The sequence below is a fragment of the Anomalospiza imberbis genome, chromosome 27 (genome assembly GCF_031753505.1).
Source record: "Anomalospiza imberbis isolate Cuckoo-Finch-1a 21T00152 chromosome 27, ASM3175350v1, whole genome shotgun sequence".
In the NCBI taxonomy this organism is placed as follows: domain Eukaryota; kingdom Metazoa; phylum Chordata; class Aves; order Passeriformes; family Viduidae; genus Anomalospiza; species Anomalospiza imberbis.
The window spans coordinates 774,993-794,707 of NC_089707.1; the positions used below are offsets into that span (position 1 = coordinate 774,993).

At 62.6% G+C, this 19,715-nt stretch overlaps 3 protein-coding genes across 3 annotated transcripts; 1 reads left to right on the top strand and 2 right to left on the bottom strand.

Annotated features, from left to right (window-relative positions):
• Positions 1 to 302: 302 nt before the first annotated feature.
• MRPL54 (mitochondrial ribosomal protein L54) lies at positions 303 to 1,405 on the bottom strand. Its single transcript, XM_068174200.1, has 3 exons — positions 1,267 to 1,405; positions 712 to 868; positions 303 to 457 (listed from the first exon to the last, which is right to left on the bottom strand). The coding sequence occupies exons 1-3, from the start codon at positions 1,340 to 1,342 to the stop codon at positions 325 to 327; spliced, it is 366 nt and encodes a 121-aa protein (XP_068030301.1). The 5' UTR covers positions 1,343 to 1,405; the 3' UTR covers positions 303 to 324.
• On the top strand, positions 1,393 to 8,052 carry APBA3 (amyloid beta precursor protein binding family A member 3). Its single transcript, XM_068174199.1, has 10 exons — positions 1,393 to 2,545; positions 3,001 to 3,040; positions 3,449 to 3,594; positions 3,734 to 3,820; positions 4,373 to 4,531; positions 4,878 to 5,057; positions 5,262 to 5,474; positions 6,009 to 6,128; positions 6,884 to 7,024; positions 7,120 to 8,052. The coding sequence occupies exons 1-10, from the start codon at positions 1,481 to 1,483 to the stop codon at positions 7,189 to 7,191; spliced, it is 2,223 nt and encodes a 740-aa protein (XP_068030300.1). The 5' UTR covers positions 1,393 to 1,480; the 3' UTR covers positions 7,192 to 8,052.
• A 224-nt stretch (positions 8,053 to 8,276) lies between these two features.
• Positions 8,277 to 19,677, bottom strand: TJP3 (tight junction protein 3). The gene is made up of 20 exons (XM_068174198.1): positions 18,955 to 19,677; positions 18,487 to 18,586; positions 15,334 to 15,501; positions 15,118 to 15,242; positions 14,805 to 14,907; positions 14,213 to 14,627; positions 13,808 to 13,911; positions 12,754 to 12,913; positions 12,578 to 12,665; positions 12,328 to 12,392; positions 12,116 to 12,191; positions 11,816 to 11,972; positions 11,493 to 11,601; positions 10,836 to 11,055; positions 10,331 to 10,527; positions 10,032 to 10,127; positions 9,738 to 9,808; positions 9,325 to 9,636; positions 8,691 to 9,208; positions 8,277 to 8,583 (listed from the first exon to the last, which is right to left on the bottom strand). The coding sequence occupies exons 1-19, from the start codon at positions 19,146 to 19,148 to the stop codon at positions 8,759 to 8,761; spliced, it is 3,210 nt and encodes a 1,069-aa protein (XP_068030299.1). The 5' UTR covers positions 19,149 to 19,677; the 3' UTR covers positions 8,277 to 8,583; positions 8,691 to 8,758.
• Positions 19,678 to 19,715: the final 38 nt, after the last annotated feature.

Here is a 19,715-nt window from a genome sequence, read left to right on the forward strand (position 1 = left end):
ACCCTCAGCCCCAGTGCTGTGGTACAGCTGGTGATGGAGCAGGACCCGTGTGCAGTGTGGGCTCGCTCTATGACCAAAAACCTGAGACCCTGTGGCCTGTGCTGCCTCAGCCCTTGGCATGGAGGGGACCCGCACCGAGCTTGCCAAGGGTCTGGTGTTGTCACAGCCTTTATTACAGAAATCAGCCTCACCAGAGATTTATTTCTTATTTACAGCAAGGAGAAGAGACCAAAAGCCAGGGCAGGTCCCAGTGCCACTTGTGCTGGCACACAGAGAAGCCCCAAGCTCAGCAGCAAGCCCCAAGCTCAGCAGCAAGAAGCAGTACTACAGCTTCTTGCCTTTCTTCAACCTGTTGCGCTGCCACGTGTTGTACTTCCGCAGACGCCTCCAATACTCAAGTGAGTCGGGGTCCAGCTCCTCCAGCTTCTTGGGGGGCCCGAGGTGGATCTTAAAGAGCCTGGGGGTGAACGCAGAGGATGTGAGGCTGCGGGAAGGAGGACAAAGGGACAAGCACGGGACGGAGCAAATGACATGAGTGACCAGGATGTGCAGATCCCTCACCCCACAGTGCACCCACTCCTGTCTCCTGACCCTGGGGAAGGTGTCTGGGTTGCAGAGGGCCAGTCTGCCTCCTCGCAGAACACTTCCCTGTCCCTCTTACACAGCTCTGAGCCCCTGGGATGGGACAGAGGGGAGTGGGGCAGCACGCACCAGTCGGGGTACTCGGAGTCGGGCTTCAGGGCCACCTCCGGACCCTCCTTGAAGTAGTTGACCCCCATGGCGTGGGTGGCGAGCATGGTGGGGTCGATGCAAACCTCCGGCGCCTTCAATACCTCCTTTGGCACACCCTTGCCTTTGGACTTGGCGGCTGTGGGGAAAAGAGCAGGGTGAGGGCCGGGTGAGGGCGCGGGTGAAGGACGCAGGCAGGGGAAGGGATGGCGACTCGAGGGCAAGGGCATCGCGGGCCGCTAACAGGGGCCGGGTGAGAGTGGGGGCCACGAGGAATGGAGCTGGGGCGGCGGCACCAAGGGAAGGGCCCTGGGAGCGGGACACGGGGCCCAGAGCGCGGGCAGGGCAGGGCCGGTACCAGGGGCGAGAAGCGCGGGACCGGGGCGCGCAGGGACGGAGTGAGGGACGGAGTGAGGGACGGAGTGAGGGACGGAGTGAGGGACGGAGTGAGGGACGGAGTGACGGACGGAGTAACACACGGGGCCGGGGCCGGGGCCGAGGAGCGCGGGCCGGGGCCGGTGCCCGAGCGGGCCTCACCGGGTTTCTTGGCGTAGCCGCGGGCCGGGGCGCGGAGCACCGCTGCCGCCACCCGCAGCAGCCCCCGGGCGGCCATGGGCGCGGGGCACGGCGGGACCGGGGCGGGGCCGCGGCCGCGCCTGCGCGGGGCGAACGGAAACGGCGGCGGGACCGTCCCGTCCCGGCCGGAGGTGCCGGTAGTGACCGAGCCCGCCCGGCCCGGGCCGCCGGCCCCATGGACACCGGCGTCACCATGGACTTCCAGGCGGCCGCGCTCCCTGCCCCCGGCGGCGGCAGCGATGAGAGCGCGGAGCCGCGGGCCATGGACACGGAGGACGGACCGGACGCCCCTGGGCGCTGTGGGGACGGCGGGCGGCCGGAGGAGCTGTCCCGTACCGCCCCGCAGCCCGGCAGCGGCTCCGGGCCGGAGGGGCCGGGGCCCGCCGCAGCCCCGGAGCTCGCGGGAGGCGCGGGCGGACGGACCGAGCTGTGCCGGGGCTCGGGACGGGCGATGGAAGCGGAGGCGGTGCCCGCGGCGCCGCAGGGCTCTGCCCGCTGGGAGCCCGGCGCCGGGAGCGGCCCTCGGGGCACGGGGTGCCCCCGGACCGCCAGCAGCGCCGACCCCGCGGGCATGGAGCTGGATGAGACCCCCGAGCCCCGCGCCCGCCCCGCACCGAGGGCCGAGTGGACCGAGGATGTGGAGGACGAGCCGACGGAGATCCAAGGGCTGCTGGCTCAGCTTGAGACACTCGACCCCAACCTCCGCGACCGCCCGTCCGTCCCAGAGCAGGGCTCGCCGTCCCCCGCGGGCGCTGGTGCCCGGCGGGGCCGCGGGCAGTGCCCGGGCAGGTGCCGGCCGTGCCCGCTGCACGTGGCCACGGGCCGGGGCCTGGCCATGCATCCCTGCTGCCCGCGGCACTCCGCCTGCGACCCGCCCTGCCACGGGCTGCTCTTCGCCGAGGCTGACCGGGAGGACTTGCTGAGCCTCCTGTGCTATGAGGGGGGGCTGCCCGAGGCTGGTGCCGAGACCCCCTTGGCCCACTCCGATGTCCTGGCTGGGACCAACCTGGAGATAATGCAGGCTCGGGAGGAGCCAGCTACTGTGGAGAAGCCTGAAGGGCTGGGGAGGCCAGAGAGCTCAAAGGAAGAACCTTCTGGCAGCTGGTGCTACAGAGAGGGGCTTTGCGAGGACAATTCTGCCAGTGAGGGTGCTCGGGAAGGTTCCCCTGAGCCGGCGTGGGCAGCCCTGCCTTCTGCTCTGGTCCCCGGGACAGAGCAGCCTCCTCAGGGCACTGTGACTGTGAGTGCGCTGTGCTGTGGTGGGGCAGCAGGAGCCAGGACATGTCCCCTGGCTCTGATCCCTCCTGGGGTTTGGCATGGGGGCAAAGGAGAGCCAGGGATGACTTTCCTCAGGTCTTACAGGGCCTTGCGCTGTGAGATTGCCCAGACAAGACCCTTGGTACCAGCTTTGGCCCTGAATGCATGCTTGCATGGCTGGCTGATTCATGTGTACCCTGGGGCAGAGGCTGGTGGGTCTGAACAGCCCCTCTGGTCCTGGGATCCTGTACCATCCTCCCTTCCTGCCCCAGGACCCTGCTCCTCCCTGTCCAACCCTGGAACCCTAGGCCATTTCCCCCATCCCCAGGGACGCTCTGCCCTTGCTCCAGGGCCCACTGTCCCACTGCTCCAGGGCCAGGCAGGCCGAATCCCTGAGGTCCCAGCCACAGCCTCACTTGCTCTCTCATTGCTTTGCAGATCAGGGAATCCGCATCATCCTGTCCAGCCTTCAAAGAGGGTGAGTTGCTTCTGTGCTTGAGCAGCAAGAGCATCCAGGAGTCCTGCTCCACCTGCTCTGACCCTGAATGGGCATGGTCCAGGGTCCCGGTTGGGGAGGGAACAGCCAGCTCTGCACCCATCCAGAGTGGGTGTAGCAGGCTCCATGTGGCTTGTTTGAGCCTTTGCTGAGGAAATGGAGGTGTGTCAGGGATCAGGGAGGGGGTTATACTTGGGGAAAAGGGACACCATGTGTTCCCAAGGGAAGGGGGAAACAGCCCTGGTCCCCTGGTGATGCCATGTGCCCATGTACCAAGCACTGAGCTCCTTCATCATGTGTAGGAATGCAGCTAACAAGGCAGCAGGAGTTGGTACCCCCAGTTTCAGAGATGGGGGAGCAGCCTCTGCTCAGTCCCTCCCAACGCCTCAGTTCCAGGCCCCTGTGACCCAGAGGACTTGCTGGATGGTGTGATTTTTGGGGCCAAGTACCTGGGCTCCACGCAACTGGCCTCGGAGAGGAACCCCCCGACCAGCGTCCGCATGGCACAGGCCCAGGAGGCGGTGGACAGGATCAAGGTGCAGGAGGGATGGGGGGTATGGCTGCCCTGAGCCTTGTCCCCTGTGGGTGTGGGGCAGCACTCAGAATCTACCTGAGGGCACCTGGCTGTGGGGCTGGGTCCCAGCAGGGTCTTGTGACCTCTCCATCGCTCTGCAGGCACCCGAGGGGGAGTCCCAGCCCATGACGGAGGTGGATCTGTTTGTCTCCACACAGAGGATCAAGGTGCTCACTGCTGACACTCAGGTGAGCAGGAACAGCAGTAACCACATGGCTCTGTGGCTGCTTCAATATTCCTGTTTGGTCTCAGGATCTCAGCTTTGCTCCCACACCAGCAGGGTCTTGCCCACTGGTAGCCTATGGATGAGGACACGTGTCTGGGACGAGGGACGTGTCACTTCATAGCCATCCTGTGTCATGTCCTTGCCTCTCTGGCTGCACAAGGCTTCCCATGCAACCTGCACCCTGTGGAGCTTCTGGGATCCCATACTGAACTTTGGGGATCCCAAGCTTGAAATCTGGGGAGCTCTTTGCCTCAGGATAAGTTTCTGCATTATAGCAAGAGGGAAGAGCTGTCCTGTCCCCTGGCAACACCCAGGGACACAACTGAGTCCTTGCTGAAGGATCTGTTTGTACCTTTTGGCACATACATGGCTTCTGGCCAGCATGTGCTGGGCAGCTGTGCCACATCCCAGCACCGTAGCCAAACTCTTCCTGCTCACAGCGCCAGCAGGCTTGGGGTGCGCACATGGTCTGACATCCCCAAGGGGGCTGAACTCTGCCTGTTCCCCTTGCCAGGAGGCCATGATGGACCACTCCCTCCAGACCATCTCCTACATTGCCGACATTGGCTCCCTCGTGGTGCTCATGGCGCGCCGGAAGCTGCCGCGGTGCTCGGAGGTGGCGGAGGAGAAGCGGCTCTACAAGATGATCTGCCACGTCTTCCACTCGCCTGATGTGAGGCAGCACACGGGTCTTTGGTGTGGGCGGGTGGCCCTGGGGACCCGAGTCCCATCCCAGTGTAATAACTGGGGTGTTCTGGGCTGGGGCTGCAGCAGAGACCCCTCCCTCCTCACCAGAGAGAGGGCAGAAGCCCAGCCTGAGCATCTCTGTGCCACGCAGAGCCCCAGCGAGGAAACTGGAGGGGAGGGTTGGCTCCACACAGGGGCCCATTCCGGCAGAGAAGGAGCCAGGACACCCTGGAGCTCCCAGGGATGGTTCCTGTGCTGGGCATTGCAGGGCACTGGGAGCTGTTGGCTCCAGCCCTGAGCCATAGGCAGGAACAGCCCCTGTGGTTCTCCAGGCCCAGGTCATCGCCCAGGCCATCGGGCAGGCGTTCGGCGTGGCCTACCAGCGCTTCCTGGAGGCCAACAGCATCGACCCCAGCGAGCTGAGCCCGCGCCAGTACAGCTGTGCCCTGGAGGACCAGGAGCAGTACAACACAGAGCTGACCCACTTCTCCCGGCAGGAGAACTGCAAGGACGTAAGACCTGCTCTGAGGGGTGGGGACAATGTGGGGAACCCACTGGCACCTCTGTGTCACCCACTCCATGGCTCCCTGTGCAGCTGAGTGCTCCTTACAAAACCAGACCCCATCCCAGCCAGCTGTGAGTGCAGCTGTGGGCTGGGACATGTGCTCCACAGCTCTGGTGGAGGTTATGAGTGTAACCCACCTTTCTACCCCCAGGTGTGCATCCGGAAGCAGAAGGGGGAGATCTTGGGCATCGCCATTGTGGAGTCGGGCTGGGGCTCCATCCTGCCCACCGTGGTCATCGCCAACCTGATGCACGGGGGTCCCGCGGAGCGGTCGGGCGAGCTGAGCATTGGGGACCGCCTCATGTCGGTCAACGGGACCAGCCTGGTGGGACTGCCCCTGGGCACCTGCCAGAGCATCATCCGGGTGAGCCAGGGCAGGGTGACCTCCTGCCTCACCCCAAGAGGGAGATGGGGACCGGCGTGAGTGATCTGGGAGTGTCTGTGACACCGGGAGTCCCTTGGGGCCCCCAGGTTTGGAGGCAGGTGTGCAGAGGTCATACCTGTCCTGCAGGCTGTGGCAGTTCCTGCTCGGAGTGCTTGGAGGAAGGCAGGGACAAAGCTGGGGAGTGTACTTGCTGTGGCCCCACCTGAAAAGGAGGGTGGAGGAGGAGGCAGGCACCTGTCCTGAAGGGAACCTGTTGCATCATCTAGCTCTCAGTAGGATGGGAAGGAGCTGAAAGCAAGGACAGCATAGCCTCAGGGTCAGGGATGTCCTGGGCTGGGTTTGTAAGCTCTTGTCCCTGGATTTGTATTTGCAGTATCCCTTTGTGTGCCTCAGTTTCCCCATTGAAAACAAGTTGCTAATCCTCAGCCCTCATGTGAACAACATGGCTGCATTGCCCCTCATCCAGTCTGAATAGCTCTCCAAAATCTGACCAAGCCCCGTCCCACCTTCCAGGACCTGAAGCACCAGACCGAGGTGACACTGAACATTGTGCACTGTCCCCCTGTCACCACGGCTGTCATCCGACGCCCTGACTCCAAGTACCAACTGGGCTTCTGTGTTGAGAACGGTGTGGTGAGTGCCCATGAGACGGGAGCTGGGCCAGGGTCTACTGAGGGACAGGCAGAGCTGGTTGTGTGCAGGGACCAGCGCTCAGCTGCACACTGCATGTGCCTGCCCAGGCCGAGGGGTCCAGGGCTCTGCTGTGCACAGCAAAAAGCTCCTCACAAAGGAGCTTTTCTGCAGCCTTTCTGCAGCACTGGTGGTTGTATCCCTCTCCCTGGTGCTCTGTAGCTGTTTGCTTTCAGGGTGGTGGCTTCTTCCTGGATTTCTGGGCATGATCTCAGTGACAGTTGTTGCTGTCCCCTGTGCCTGAGCTACTCCCTGCCCTGGGCTCTCCTGTGGCTGTGTTGGGAAGGCAGAGAGGGGCATTCCTGGGCTCAGTGGGAGCTGGGTGGGTGGGTGGCACAGCCACCTCGCACACCAACTGGTGCTCCCCCTAGGACTGGAGTTGTGGGTCTCTCCTGATGCCCCAAGGAGCAGCTCAGTCTTTGCAGCCCCAGCCTGAGGGGAGCAGGAGGGTTCAGTGAGTCAGCCGGGGGACAAAATCCTGGGGGCTGCCCTGGCCCCAGCTCAGCACACCACTCTGGTGGCAGCAATGTACAGGAACACCTCTGCCCTCCCTACGTGCCCAGGGGCTGGAGGGGGTGTGCACCCCGGGCAGAGTTCTGGCCGGGAGCCTACAGGGCTGTGAGGGTTTGGAGCAGTGGTGACAGGGCTGGGTAGTGGGCACAGCCCTGCTCTGCCCTCACAGCACTCCCCGCTCCCAGATCTGCAGCCTGATGCGCGGGGGCATCGCGGAGCGGGGTGGCATCCGCGTGGGGCACCGCATCATCGAGATCAACGGGCAGAGCGTGGTGGCCACGCCACATGAGAAGATCATCCAGATCCTCACCGAGGCAGTCAGCGAGGTGAGCCGGGCCCCCACGGAGCCGCTGGGCTCAGAGCTGTGCACCAGCACCCTCCAGCCCGGGCTGGGGTCTCTCATCTGTGCCTCTCTGCCTAGGTGCACATCAAGACCATGCCAGCCTCCACATACCGTCTGCTGACGGGGCAGGAGCAGCCCCTCTTCCTCTGAGCCACCATGCCTGGGGCAGGCAGGAGCAAGCCCAGGGCTGCAGGGGCAGGACTGGCTCTGCCTTCTGCCCCAGCCCTGCATCAGAGCCCTCAGCAGGGCCTAAGTCTGCACCTCTTTTGTTTTACTCAGGACACAGTGGGACACTGGGGACTGATACGCAGCCTGAGCAGCATCAAGGCCTGTGGTGCCATGCTTTGGGCACCTCTGGCCCTCCAATTACCTCTTCCCACCTCATAGTGCCTGCACAGTAGCTGTCCTGCTGCTTACACAGGGTCCCTCACCTTGGCCTTGTGCTAGTGGGAGGAGAGTGGGCCCTATGTGAAAGTTCCCCCATCCAGTCACTCACTATTGTACTTTTACACTCACCAACAGTGCCTTTCCCTAGGTGGGGATGGTGCTGGAAGCACAGCTCAACTCCAGAGCTCAGCCAGCACAGCCCCAGCAGTAGCACAGCACAACACAGCCTTGTGTGGGTGCACACTGGCATCCCTGAGTGATACCCAGCAACTCCCAGACTTGGCCTTAAGGGCAGAAGCACTCTTGGCACCTCCTCTACTCCTGTGGCTTGGCCAGAGGCCTGTTGGTGTGCAAACTTTCCGTTAGACACATTGCACCAAGCTGGGAACCTGCTTCAGCTTTTCCCAGGTGCAGCCTTGAATCGCTCTGTATGGACAGCCCTGCCCAGAGCCACAGCCCTTGGAGCAGCGAAAGGGAACATGGCATTGCCCAGCCCCACATCCCGGGAGCCTGGGGCTGTGAGCCTTTTTGTGAACAGCTCTCTGGGCCCCCAGGGCTGCAGCAGTGCTGACCTGGCTGCGCCTGTGTGCTTGGTTGCCCTAAAAATAAAAATTCTGGGAAATATGGGAGGCTGCATTTGAGGAGCTGCAGGGGGACTGCAGCAGAGGAGGCTCAGCTCTGGGGAGCACATCCCCGGCCTGCAGTGGTTCCAGGCCCCAATTCCCCCTGTGATGCCTCATTGTACACAGGGACACTGGCCAGGGAGGTGCCTCGGTCCCAGCAGGACCACCCTGCTGCACAGTATCCCCTGTATGCTGCCACCCAGCACCCCCAGAAACAGCCCGTCCTGATCCAAATATCCCTTTTATTCCAGTAGCAGTGGCTGTGGCCAAAGGGAGGGAGGCACGTGGTAGTGCAGGCACTTGGTGATGCAGGGTATAGCAGGATTGGGCCCAGCCCAGCCTGGCCACAGGGGCACCACCTGAGCTTTCACCTGCACCCAGTTGTGCAGGACTGCGGGAGGGCTGGTCTGGAGGGACAGGCCAGCAGTGCCACTAAACATCTGTGGCTGGGCCCCACTCGTAGCCTTCATCTTGGTCCGAGTCATCCCTGGCCCGTGTGAACCTCCTCCTCACCGCCTCGTGCTCGTATTCCCTGGGGGACAGAAGGGTGGTGATGGCTCTGTGTGACAGGGACAGTGCCCTTCTGGGACTGCCCCCAGCCCTTGGCAGCTGCCATCCCCACCCCGGGGCACAGGGTACCTGATGCTGTCATAGCGCCTGCCCTGCCGTGGCCGTTCAGGCACCTGGGGAAGAAGAGGTGGGGGGGGTCAGGGGCAGGGCAGGGGCTGTGCCCCAGCCTGGGGCATTTGCCCCTGGACACCCAGAGCTGGGCATAGACGCACAGCTGGACCCTGCAGCACCCAAAGGCGACACCCTGTGCCTTCAGAGCTAGGCACTGTGCCACCCTCTTCTGCCCCACCAGGCTCTTGTACCAGGCTGGGACAACGCACCTGTTCACTCTGGCTGTGACTTGGGGCCAGCTGTGTTGGCTCAGAGGAGTCCAGGCCCTGGCTTGGGGCCAGCTGTGCTGGCTCAGAGGAACGGGCCAGCCCAGGCTGGTCATAGGCATCCTCTGCCTCGCCGTCAGTGTAGGCGCCCGCCTCCCCATCTGTGTCGTCGTAGTCGCTGTTGGCACGGCTGTCACATGTCAGGTAGCCTGAGGCCACTGTGCTCGGTGGGTTCAGCAGGTCCAGACTGTCCTCGGCTGCTATATCTCCCTGAGGGGTGGGGATGATGGAGACCTCAGCCATGGGGAGCCGTGTTCAGCCCAGTCACCTGCCTGGCTGCAGCCCCAGGAGGCCAAGCCTCGCCACAGGGAGCCCGTGCCCTGTACCTGCTCTGCTGTTGTCCAGACTGGCTGGCTTTGCTGTGTCCTTATGATGTCCTGGATCTGCTCATACCACGCGTTGCCGCTGCCACTGAGGCTGATGGTGGCCGTGAAGAGGTGGCTGCAATACTTCTTCATCTTGTTGGCCTGGGCATAGAGGCGCCGGGAGCTCTTCCTGGAGTCGGGTGCCAGCCACTGCCGCATGGCCTTGATGCCCTGGCGGCTCTCGGGCTCGCAGAACACCACCACTGGGTAGTACTGCACGTAATTGAGGCGCTCTACAGCCGAGGGCGTGATGTCCAGCAAGGCGTGTTTGTTCTGGGGCAGGGCACAGCCATCAGCCCTGCTGGGAGCAGGGATGAGGGCTGTGGGCTTTCCACGGGCCCCAGCTGGTTCCAAGGACATGGGAAAGGTCTCACCTTTTCTGCGATCTGCCGCACCGAGTCCAGCTTGATGACCTTGGACGATGCCCCATCTCGGGGCATGCTCGCTGCAGGACACAGAGATGGGGCATGAGAGGGGCTGCACCTCCGACAGCCCCAGGCTGGGCATGGCCATGCCCAGCCCCAGGGCTGTGTCCTTCAGGGAGAGGAGGGGAAAGGGTGAATGAGCCTGGGAAGGTTGGGGTGTCACAGGGAGGGAGCCAAAGGTAAAGAACTCTCACAGGGTCTGGCTGCTGGATATCATCTTCTCCCCAGTGTGGGGGCACTTACGGGCAATTTCGAACAGCTCTGGCAGCTCCCTGCTCAGCTTCTGCACTGCGATATCTGCGATGGGGCCCAGGATCACCACTGGCCGCTTGAAGCTGGCTGTGGGAGGACAGAGGTGCTCAGGGTGGCCGGGGGCAAGGGCAGAGCTCCCAGCACCCAAGCACCCAGCCCTGCTCCCCATGGTGCCCACAGGCCTGCAACTCGCCCTGCTCCTCCCAGGAGAGGAGGGCCCATCAGCATCCACAGCAGGGCAACCCCAGGAGCAATGTCCCCAAGGTAGGTCAGGTTGTCCTGGTGCCCACCTTCCTTGAGGACCACCCTCTCATAGGGTGGGTAGCGCCCCTGCTTTGTGAGGGCAGACAGGTCCTCCCGGCTCTTCCGCAGCATCTTCTTGGCTCCCCGCAAGCCCCGCAGCTTCCAAAACTCAGCCCTTGCCCCAGAGGAGTTGGCACCAGACGTGGCTTTCAGCACCGACTCCAGGCTGGCAATCTGCTCGGCCCTGGGAGAGGAGAGGGCTCAGGACCTGCAGCCTCTGGGTTTGAGGAGCAGGTCAGGAGAAGCTGGCACCCCTGCTCGGTGGCACAACCAGGTGAGGCCGTGCAAGACTTCTCTCTCTGGGACTTTGGACAACTTGATCGTCAGCTGCCTCACCACCCTGAGAAGGGATTTCACCAGCTCACGCTTCCCACCACTGTCCCACCAGCCCTGGCCCTGCCTCTCACTGAGCCCACCATCCATGGCCTCAGCTCACTTAGGAGCCTTCTCTGGCTCTGCTTGTCTAGGGGCTGTTCCTGGCTCCATCCCTACCTGCTCTGGTTGGGGATGATGCCCTTTTCCTGCTCCTGCAGGTCCCTGCCCATGCGCACAGCCAGCCAGCTCCCCAGCCTGCCCCGGTACATGGTGTCCAGCACGTGGAACACATCCCCACGGACAAAGCTGAGCCCTGATGGCGTATCCTTCTCAAAGTCAAAGTGTGTCCGGATGTAGAACGAGTCACCCACGTTGGACGAGACCATCTTCCTGTAAACTGAAGCCCAGGGCAAGAGGGACCATCAGGGGAGGAGATGGCTGAGGAAGAAGATGCTGGAGAGATTTGGGAAAGCACTAGGCTGGCTGGGAGGTTCCACAGCAGCCCTTGCTGCTAAGGAAGGTATTAGGAACCTTTTCCTCCCATGGCACTCTCAGGCATGCTGGGGACAGTAGGATCTGACTCGCCAGTATATACTGGCCTCTCCAGGCTGAGCCATAGTCCCAGAAAGCCCCTGTGCTCCAGGAAGCCAAGGAACAAACAGGGCTGGGATGGTCTGGTCCCCTCCCATCAGCACTCTGGAGGAGGAGGAGGGGAAGAAGGACCACCCTGAAGGGTCAGGAAGGGCCATGGCAAGTCCAACAGGTCTGATGCTTGCCCAGAAGAGACAGAGGATGGAGAGGCAAGAGCCCAGGATGAGCCTGGTCACCACTCACTGTCCTGCTTGCTCTGGATACACAGCGTCACCTCCTCGCCCGGGGGCAGGGCCATGAGATATTCCACAGCCTCCTCACGGGTCAGGTTCTGGAAACTGGTGTCATTCACCTGCCACAGAAAAGGACTTGGACATGGTCCTGCCAGCAGGACAGAGGGCATGGGCACCAGCAGGGGACCCAGGGACAGAAGTGCCCAGGGCAGAGTGGGAGAGGGAAGTGGTCTCTGTGACCCTGGAGGTGATACCCTGGGGAGATAATGGACCCAAAAGAGCTGGGGCCAGTGCAGGTGCAGCAGCATATGGAGCAATTTCAGCCTCAGGTACCTGCAGGATCTGGTCACCTTCCCGAACACCCTGGCTGTCAGCTAGGCTCCCCTCCTGTACGCTCGACACGAAGATGCCCACATCGTTCCCACCCGTCAGCCGCAGCCCCACACTCTTGGCCTTCACAAACTGCACAATCCTGGAGTTGGTGCTGTACCTGCCACAGGGAAGTACAGTCAGCCCAGTGGTGACATGCAAGGACAGGACAGGGACGCGCTGACCCCGTCATCCCAACCCTGTGACACAGCAGCTCCTCATGTCCCCCAGCCATTCATTCCTCCCTGCCTTTTGCAGACATACCCGTCCTTGTGGGCAGCTTGGGCAGTGAGGCTGGTGTGGGGGCTGTGTCCATCCCGCTCCACGGCTTCCAGAAGGTCTGCAGGAAGGAGAGCTGGTCTAGGAGAAGCAGTGGCTGTGCCAAGGCACAGGGAGCCCTGGCATGGCTCTGCCAGGGTTTTGGGCAGTGGAGATGCACAGAAGACTGGAGCCCCCTCAGTGCCCAGTCTACTCACCTGGACCCTGAGCATCAGCTACAGTCACCTTGGCCACAGGCTCCCTGTTTGGTCGTCTCTTCTCCCTGGAACAAGGTCAAGCAGGATTTAGGCATGTGGGCAGTGGAGACAGCAGAGCAAAGCGGGCATGGCAGTACCACCTCCAGAGATATTGGCTTAGGAATGGAGAACCAGCACCCCCAGACAGGTGGAGAACACAGAAGGATCTGCCAGGAGACAGAGGGGGTCGTGGGGACAGTGTGGGCCTTACCGTGATTTTGTCCTGGCAGCAGATGGAGGTCGTGGGGAGGCCTCTGGAGATGGCGGATGGGACAGCTCAGAGTCGATGTCTGAGATATCTGCAGCCACAGGAAGGGAGATGCAGCAGTGGCCATGTAGCCCTCGTGCTTTGTATCTGACCCTGGCCCCACCACCGTGTCCCCTCACCGTCCATCCGGGAGCTGTCGCTCTGGCTGTCAACGTCAGGGATGTTGACCAGGAACTGCCGGTGGTCACGGAGGATGAGCAGGGTCAGGATCCCCTCTGTCTGCTCAATGAGCTGCTGGGTTTCAGCCAAGGACATGTCCTGGCTGGCTACCCCATTGATCTGGAGGGGCAGAGTGGGAGGCCTTGGGGCACCTGCTCCTGGGAAAGCCACCCCCAGGAACATCCCACAGGGATGGGATACTCTGACTGCCATCTTCCTGGTCCCTTCCCAGCTCCTCCAGCCCAGCCCCAGCTCCTGCAGCTTCACCTATTCTATGTCCCTGTTCCTGGCTGCTTCCCAGTGTGACCTCATTTTGTACAGACGAAACATTAGCATGGTTTGTTAACACCCACTTCCACCTGCCTGGAGCTCTGCCCACAGGCAGGATTGCACAGACCCCTCAGATACCTGAAGCTCAGTTTTCCTTTGCCCTGGGCCCAGCACTGTCCTTCCATGCCCTGGCCTGGTGCAGGGAGTCAGGCCCCAAGCAGGCCCTGGGGCTGAGATCTCCCTGAGTGGTAGCTGCTTTTCCCAACAGACTGTGGGATGTAATCCCTTCTGTTTACCCCATAGTCACTTTGGCACCAGTTCCCAGCAGCCACGGGTCTGCCTGGACCAGGTGTGCAAACAAAAGGTCTCCCTCCCTTCTATTTCCTCCTCCCCAAATACTTTAAGCATTGTTTTATCTGACAAACACCTATGACTTATCATCCAGTGGGGACACAGACACACACTGGGGGACCACACATCGTGGGGACAGTGGGATGGAAACAACTCCACTGTGCCAGCAGGACATGCCACCAGCCCTGGCAGCAGGGAGCTGGGCCCTGAGAGCCCCTGCAGGGTCCCTGGGATGGCCAGGGGGGCTGGGGCAGGGAGTGGGCACAGGCAGAACTGCCTCCAGCACGGCCGTGGCTGGGCCCTGGCAGTGAGTGACAGCAGCCAGGGACGAGCCCTCCAAAGAGGGGCAGATGATAATCCCAGTGAGTGCCCTGCACCCCGGGGCCCCCATACCTTCAGGATGAGGTCTCCCTCCTGCAAGGAGTTGCCCTTGGCCGCCAGCCCGCTCTCAACTATGTGCTTGATGAAAAGCTGACTCCCCAGCTTCAGGCCATACTCTGCAGCAGAGAGCCGTGATGGTAGCAGAGCCAGGCAGATGCAAGACCCCCTCCAGGTCCCCACTCGGCACCATCCTCACAAGCCCCAGCTCCCCTTGGGGTACTGGCAAGCCACAAAGCTGAGCTCTGTAGCCCCCAGCTGAGGGCAGGAGGTGGTTTAGTGCACCCAGCATGGCATGCACTGTCCCCTTGCTGCAGCCAGGCCCTGGCACCCACCCAACTATCATCTCCTCCCTGGGGGAAGGCATGGCCAGAAATCAGGCAACAAGACCCAGGGACAGCAGGAACAGGGGGGCCTCACCCTCATTCTGCTTCTGCTTCACCAGGACCGACGTGATGGGCTTCATGGGCACATCCTGGCACGGCAGCCGCTTGAAGCCTGACACCAGGGTCAGCCCGTTGGTGTCCCCGTCCTGACCAAAGGAGCAATGTCGGCCCTGGCCTCTCCGGTCTGAGCTACTCTGCATCCAGTGGCTGCTGTCCTGGCTTCGCCTCCGGCTTCGTGACACCAGCTTGTGGTGGCGACGGTCATCGTGCTGGTGACCAGAGCTCCTCTCGCTGGATGAGTCCCCATCGTAGCCCTGGCTGTGATCCAGGTCATCCCGGGAGCGGTGCAGCCTGTACTCGTCATCTGAGTCCACGTGCCGGGGCACAGCAGGGGACCCAGGGCTGCTCTTGCTCACAGGGAGGTGAATCTTCTTTGGTCTTTTCAGTGTCTGCAGGTGCAAAGTGAGCAGAAGAGAATGGTGGGTACAGCTCTGTCTGCCAGGAGATGTCCCTGCAGCAATTGCCAAGCCCCAAACCCTGGGCACATGTGGACAGGGGATCTGGGATGGACACAGGCACAGCGTGAGCATGATGCCAGCCCCCATCCCACCACGGAGCACACTCACAATGTTGGCAATCTTGCCACAGGTTTTAAGTGCCTGGATGGCGACGGAGGATGGGACATTCTCCATGGAAAGGCCGTTCACCATCACTATGTGATCCTTCTTCCTGGGAGGGAAAATGCAGCTCAGACTCTGTCCCAGGCACAGCTCCCAGCCCAGGGAGCTGGTGGGGTGGTGAGAGTACCCCAAGGGATCCCATTCCAGCCAGGCAGGGCAACAGTGGTGCTGGCTCTGTCCCAGCAGGAGCGATTCTCCATCCTTCCCACCCTTGCTGGCAGCGAGCACCCCCTCTGGCCCCATGTCCCCATGCACTCACTGGAGCTGACCCATTGCTGGTCCCCCAGACACCACATCTGAAACAAACACTGCTGTGTCCCCGGTTGTCCTGTTGGGACGGTCACGGCCTCCAGAGACAGCAAATCCAAAGCCCCGGTGAGGGTCCTGGTGGGCATGGGCAGAAGGGGGGTCAGGCAGAGTTGACCCCACAGACCCCGTCCCCCCCCACAGTGGGGCCACCCCAGGAGACATTCACCTTGCTCAGGGTCACCGTGTGCTGCTCCCAGATCACCATCTCCTCCATGATGGGCACCCACCAGCACAAGCTGGGAAGAGTCACGGTGGCAGCCAGACAGCTGGGGAGCTCTGACTGGCTCCGGCTCCTCTTTGCAGCCGCTGGCCCCTTCCTCAATCCAACATCAGGCTGCAACACAGAGCAGCAGCAAACCCGAGCCATAAGCACCAGGGACTGTGAGGCTGCAGGGGACAGAGCCCCATGGTGCCAGGACACTGGGACTGGCAGCGATGTCACACCCCAGCCAACCCTGCCTGGCTCCAAACCCAGAGCTGCCTCTGTGCACCATGAGATCACCCCCTGGGGATCCATCTCCATCCCCTCAGACATGGGTCCATGGAAGGGGGGGGTTTACACAGGGCAAGGACAGGACTCATCTCCATGGCTGGGACCCACTGTCCACGCCATCCTCGTGGTCTGACTCCCCTTCATCCTCCTGGAGCTGACAGGCCTTGGGGTGCTGCTCTGGATGGTGTTTCAGTGACTGTCCACCCACTCTGGGCTTCAGCAGCTCTGCCAGCTGGTTTGGTAGCACCATTTGGTTTCACCATTTGGTTTCACCAAATGGTGAAACCATGCTCCAGTTTCACCATTTGGTTTCTCTGGGTCTTCCCCAAATCCAATGTTTTCCACCTAAGGCAGACAAGCCTGACTGACAGAATAACACCCCTTTGAGTCTGAAACTTCTGGGATGGGCCCAGGGGTCTCCACCAGCTCCTGGTTCCCTGTAGGCAATGTCAGTACGAACCCAGAGAAACATGGGTTCCCAAGATGGTGGGAGACAGCAGGACCAGAGCCTCCCACCAGTTCCCCTGGGGTGGGACAGGGACAGGCCACTTTGATCAGGGCCAGAATGATAAAATCTTCAAGGCAGGGAGAGGCCTTCAAGATCATGAAATCCAACTGTCACTCCAACACCACCATAATCGCCCCTAAACCATGTCATAAGTGCCACATCCAGATGCCTCTTGAATGTTTCCAGGGATGATGACTCCAGCAGCTCTCTGGACAACTTATTCCATTGCCTGACCACTCTTTCAGTGAAAAAAAATTATCTACTATCTAATCTGAACCTCCATTGGTGCAATTTGAGGCCATTTCCTCTGGTCCTGACACTTGGCAGAAGAGGCTGATCCCCACCTCACTACAATCTCCTTCTGGGAGAGCAATGAGGTCCCCTGAGCACCCTTCTCCAAACTGCACACCCTCAGTTCCCATGGCACCTCACGGCCACGGTGTCCGAGGGCTCTGGAGTGGCTGTGCTCATTCCTAACAGCCCCCAGCACAGCTCAGCCACCCTCAGCCCTGCCAGGGATGCCCACATTGGTGCCACAGGGAGCTCAAAACCTCCACAAGCCCTTTGGGAATTAGCCACAGGGCAGCTTTGGTGGGACAGAGACACCTCGTGGGCAATGCCGGGGTGATGCCACATCAGGGATCTGGCAGTGGGCAGCCAGCCCTGGGCAAGTGAGGCAGCACAACCCTGGCACAAGGACATCCTGTGGGCAGCCCCAGCTGAAGTGGTGCTGAGGCAGCCAGGGCTGCCCCCAAAATGAGACCAGCCTGACCCCTGAAACGAGACCCAGCTCACTGCAGCCCTGCGGCAGACTGGGGGAGGCCTGGGGTAATCATTCACCCGACAGGCAGGCTGCAGCCACGGGTGTGGAGGGCAGAGTCCCCTCTGCATCACCCGCTGCCAAAACCAGCCTGAGTGCCTCCCTGCCACCCAGGGACACGTGGGACCTAGGGGTAGATGGGGCCGGGCAGGACTCCAGTGTGGCAGCACCCACTGCCCTGGCACTGGGGAAGTTGATAAGGAACAGGAACTCTCAGAGTGGCATTGGGGTGGTTTCAGCTGTGTCACCAGTGTTGTTTGTGCTCCCTGGACACCTACAGGTGACACGGTGTGAGCTATAGGTCCAAGAGACACCAACCTGGAGCAGCCAGATCATTCCCCTCCCTAGGGTGGTGACATCTGCTGTGCCAGAGCCACCCCTGATGCCACCCAATACAGCCCCTCCCTGTCCCCAGCTGGCTCCCACTACTGTCCCACCACCGTGGTGCCACAAACTGGCCACAAACTTGCGTTCCACTGCTGCCCATTGCTCTCCCCAGGCAGTGGCTGGAGCAGCATGGGGATGGCAGCAGCTCCAGTGGCACAGGCAGTGTGCCTACGGTGCCACCAAGCCCCGTCCCTGTCCTCAGTCTCCCCCCAAGACCTGGCATAGGGCCTGCACCAGCCAAAGGCCGAGGCTGGCAGCAGGAGGAGCCGGCTGAGCCGGTTTCCGACAGAAACCAGCCCGCACCTGGAATGGCCCCGCAGGGAGAGGCAGTATCTGGGCAGAGCTGACCATGGCCCAGCCGAACACACCCAGCACCGGACACCGGCAGCACTGGGAGCCCCACACCGCCCCACACATGTACCGTGGCAGCACTTCCCAGGGGTTTTGAAGGCAAACAAAGCCAACCTGTGCTGGGGCAGCTCATCCCACGGCCAAGTCCCCGGTTCGGGGCTGTGCCTGGCCCCGGGTGACGCCACCAACAACGCCCGCCATGAGGACAAAACGGGTCGGGGGATCCTTTATCGGAAAGTGACACACACCGTCCACCCCAGCCGTGCACACAGCCAACCCCACCACCCATAATGTTTACCAACTCCCCTCCCCTGATAGGGCTCCTCATCCTGAGAACCTCAAAGCCTTCCTGGGATCAGCGAGGTACCTGCTCTCAGCCAGTGCTGCAAAACCACTCGTCCCTTGTCTGGTTCTGGCCATGCAGCACTGAGGTCCCCGATCCCTCCAGAGGCTGCTCTATCCCACCCCCACCCAAAGAGCGATGGGCTGATCCTGACCCCCTGCTCTGGGAAAAGGTCTCTGGAAGGGCTGCCCCGGACCGAGCGTAAACCAGCAGCAGAGACGCACGTCCTCCAGCCCTGGGGCGTGGAGCTCCGATCCTCCGGGCTATCTCCCTGCTATGGGGCAGAGCTCCAGGAGGGTCACTAGGTCTTGGAGCCAGCCAGAGAGGGACAAAGCATGGCCAATTCCCCCGGTGAAAGCACGGCTGAAAGCCAGAAAGCAGGGCTGACAGATCCCGGGGGCAGAATTAGGTACTCACCGAGCCTGGGATCCGACCAGGAAGGAGCTGAGCTCCCGGGCTGGTGGCAGTGGTGTCACTCCAGGGTGCCTTGTGTAACCCTTTGTGGCCCAGACTCTGCCTGCAGCGGGGAAGGAGCAGGAAGGGGGTTCCGGGGGCAGCTTCCCGGGCACAGCAGGTCTCCCGGAGGGCTGTCCCTGGTGTTCTCCACCTGCACTGATCGCCCTCCCAGCGCTGCACCGGGACAGGCTCACAGGATGCTGGTGGCGGTGGAGCCTGCAGATAGGGGTTCCTCCGCCCCAATCCTTGTCCTGTCCAGGGAAGCGGTGGGACTCTGCCCCAGACTCCCAAAGCCTCCCAGCGTTACCCATTGTCCCCAGAGGGGACAGACGCAGGGGCCAGCCTTGGGATCCCTGTTCTGGGAGGTGTGGGAGACGCTGGTGATGGCTGCTGCCCCCTCTCCTTCCCTTCCCTTGCCCCTGTCCGCACCTGAGGACCAGGTCCCCGTCATCCCTCGTCCCGCGGGGCCGCTTTCCGGCGGTGACAGCTATCAGGTCCACGCCGCGCTTCTCCGCCTCCTGCCGGGGCCGGTATCGCTCCCAGCCCAGCGCCGAGGCGGCGTGGGGGGACCAGTTTCTGTGGAAGCCCCCGGCCCGCAGCCGCCAGCCCGGAGCCGGAGCCATGCCGCCGCCGGCCCCCCCGCTCGCTCCTCGGCACCGGCTGCTCCCGGCCGACCCCCGCGGGGAGCTTGGAGCGGCTCCCGCCGCTCCCCAGGACCAGCCGCAGTCGGGAGCCCCTCTGGCGGAGGCCGGCGCCGCCGAGCAGACTCATTAGTGCCGGTGGCCCCAGCGTTGCCTCCCAGCAGCGGCTACCTATCCGGGACACGCGTGGCCCCGGGGCTCCGAGAACCGGCGGGGCCGGCCCGGGCTGACCCACGCCCCGGGGCTGACCCGGGCCAGGTGGCGCCACTAGATGGTGCCGCGGGGCCGGGAGGAGCCGGACCCCGGCTTGGGCTGGGAACCGGCGGCGCTGAACGGCGCCGGGGCCGCGTAGGGGGGAGGGAGCGTGTCCGGGTCCCGGTGCACGGCAGGCCCGGTCCAGCCCGGCGTGTTGTGCGGCTACCGAGAGCTCTCGGAGACGATTGGGGCGGGGGGGACGCGAGGCGGGTAGGCAGCGCCTGGCAGCGGGAAGGCTCCTGGAGGGCCCCGGTCCGGCGCGGGGAGCGCGGTGGGGAGCGAGCCGCGACGGGA

What these genes read in the sequence shown, in the direction of transcription:
- TJP3 (XM_068174198.1), bottom strand. Translation starts at nt 19,148, where the DNA reads ATGGCTCCGGCTCCGGGCTGGCGGCTGCGGGCCGGGGGCTTCCACAGA. An exon ending in CGACAGCTCCCGGATGGACG is followed by an intron (nt 12,666 to 12,753) that starts GTGAGGGGACAC and finishes CTGTGGCTGCAG; the next exon opens with ATATCTCAGACATCGACTCT. An exon ending in CAAGCTGCCCACAAGGACGG is followed by an intron (nt 11,973 to 12,115) that starts GTATGTCTGCAA and finishes TCCCTGTGGCAG; the next exon opens with GTACAGCACCAACTCCAGGA.
- APBA3 (XM_068174199.1), top strand. Translation starts at nt 1,481, where the DNA reads ATGGACACCGGCGTCACCATGGACTTCCAGGCGGCCGCGCTCCCTGCC. An exon ending in TGCTCACTGCTGACACTCAG is followed by an intron (nt 3,821 to 4,372) that starts GTGAGCAGGAAC and finishes TCCCCTTGCCAG; the next exon opens with GAGGCCATGATGGACCACTC. An exon ending in CCTGCCAGAGCATCATCCGG is followed by an intron (nt 5,475 to 6,008) that starts GTGAGCCAGGGC and finishes CCCACCTTCCAG; the next exon opens with GACCTGAAGCACCAGACCGA.
- MRPL54 (XM_068174200.1), bottom strand. Translation starts at nt 1,342, where the DNA reads ATGGCCGCCCGGGGGCTGCTGCGGGTGGCGGCAGCGGTGCTCCGCGCC. An exon ending in CGGCTACGCCAAGAAACCCG is followed by an intron (nt 869 to 1,266) that starts GTGAGGCCCGCT and finishes TTTTCCCCACAG; the next exon opens with CCGCCAAGTCCAAAGGCAAG. An exon ending in GACTCCGAGTACCCCGACTG is followed by an intron (nt 458 to 711) that starts GTGCGTGCTGCC and finishes GTTCACCCCCAG; the next exon opens with GCTCTTTAAGATCCACCTCG.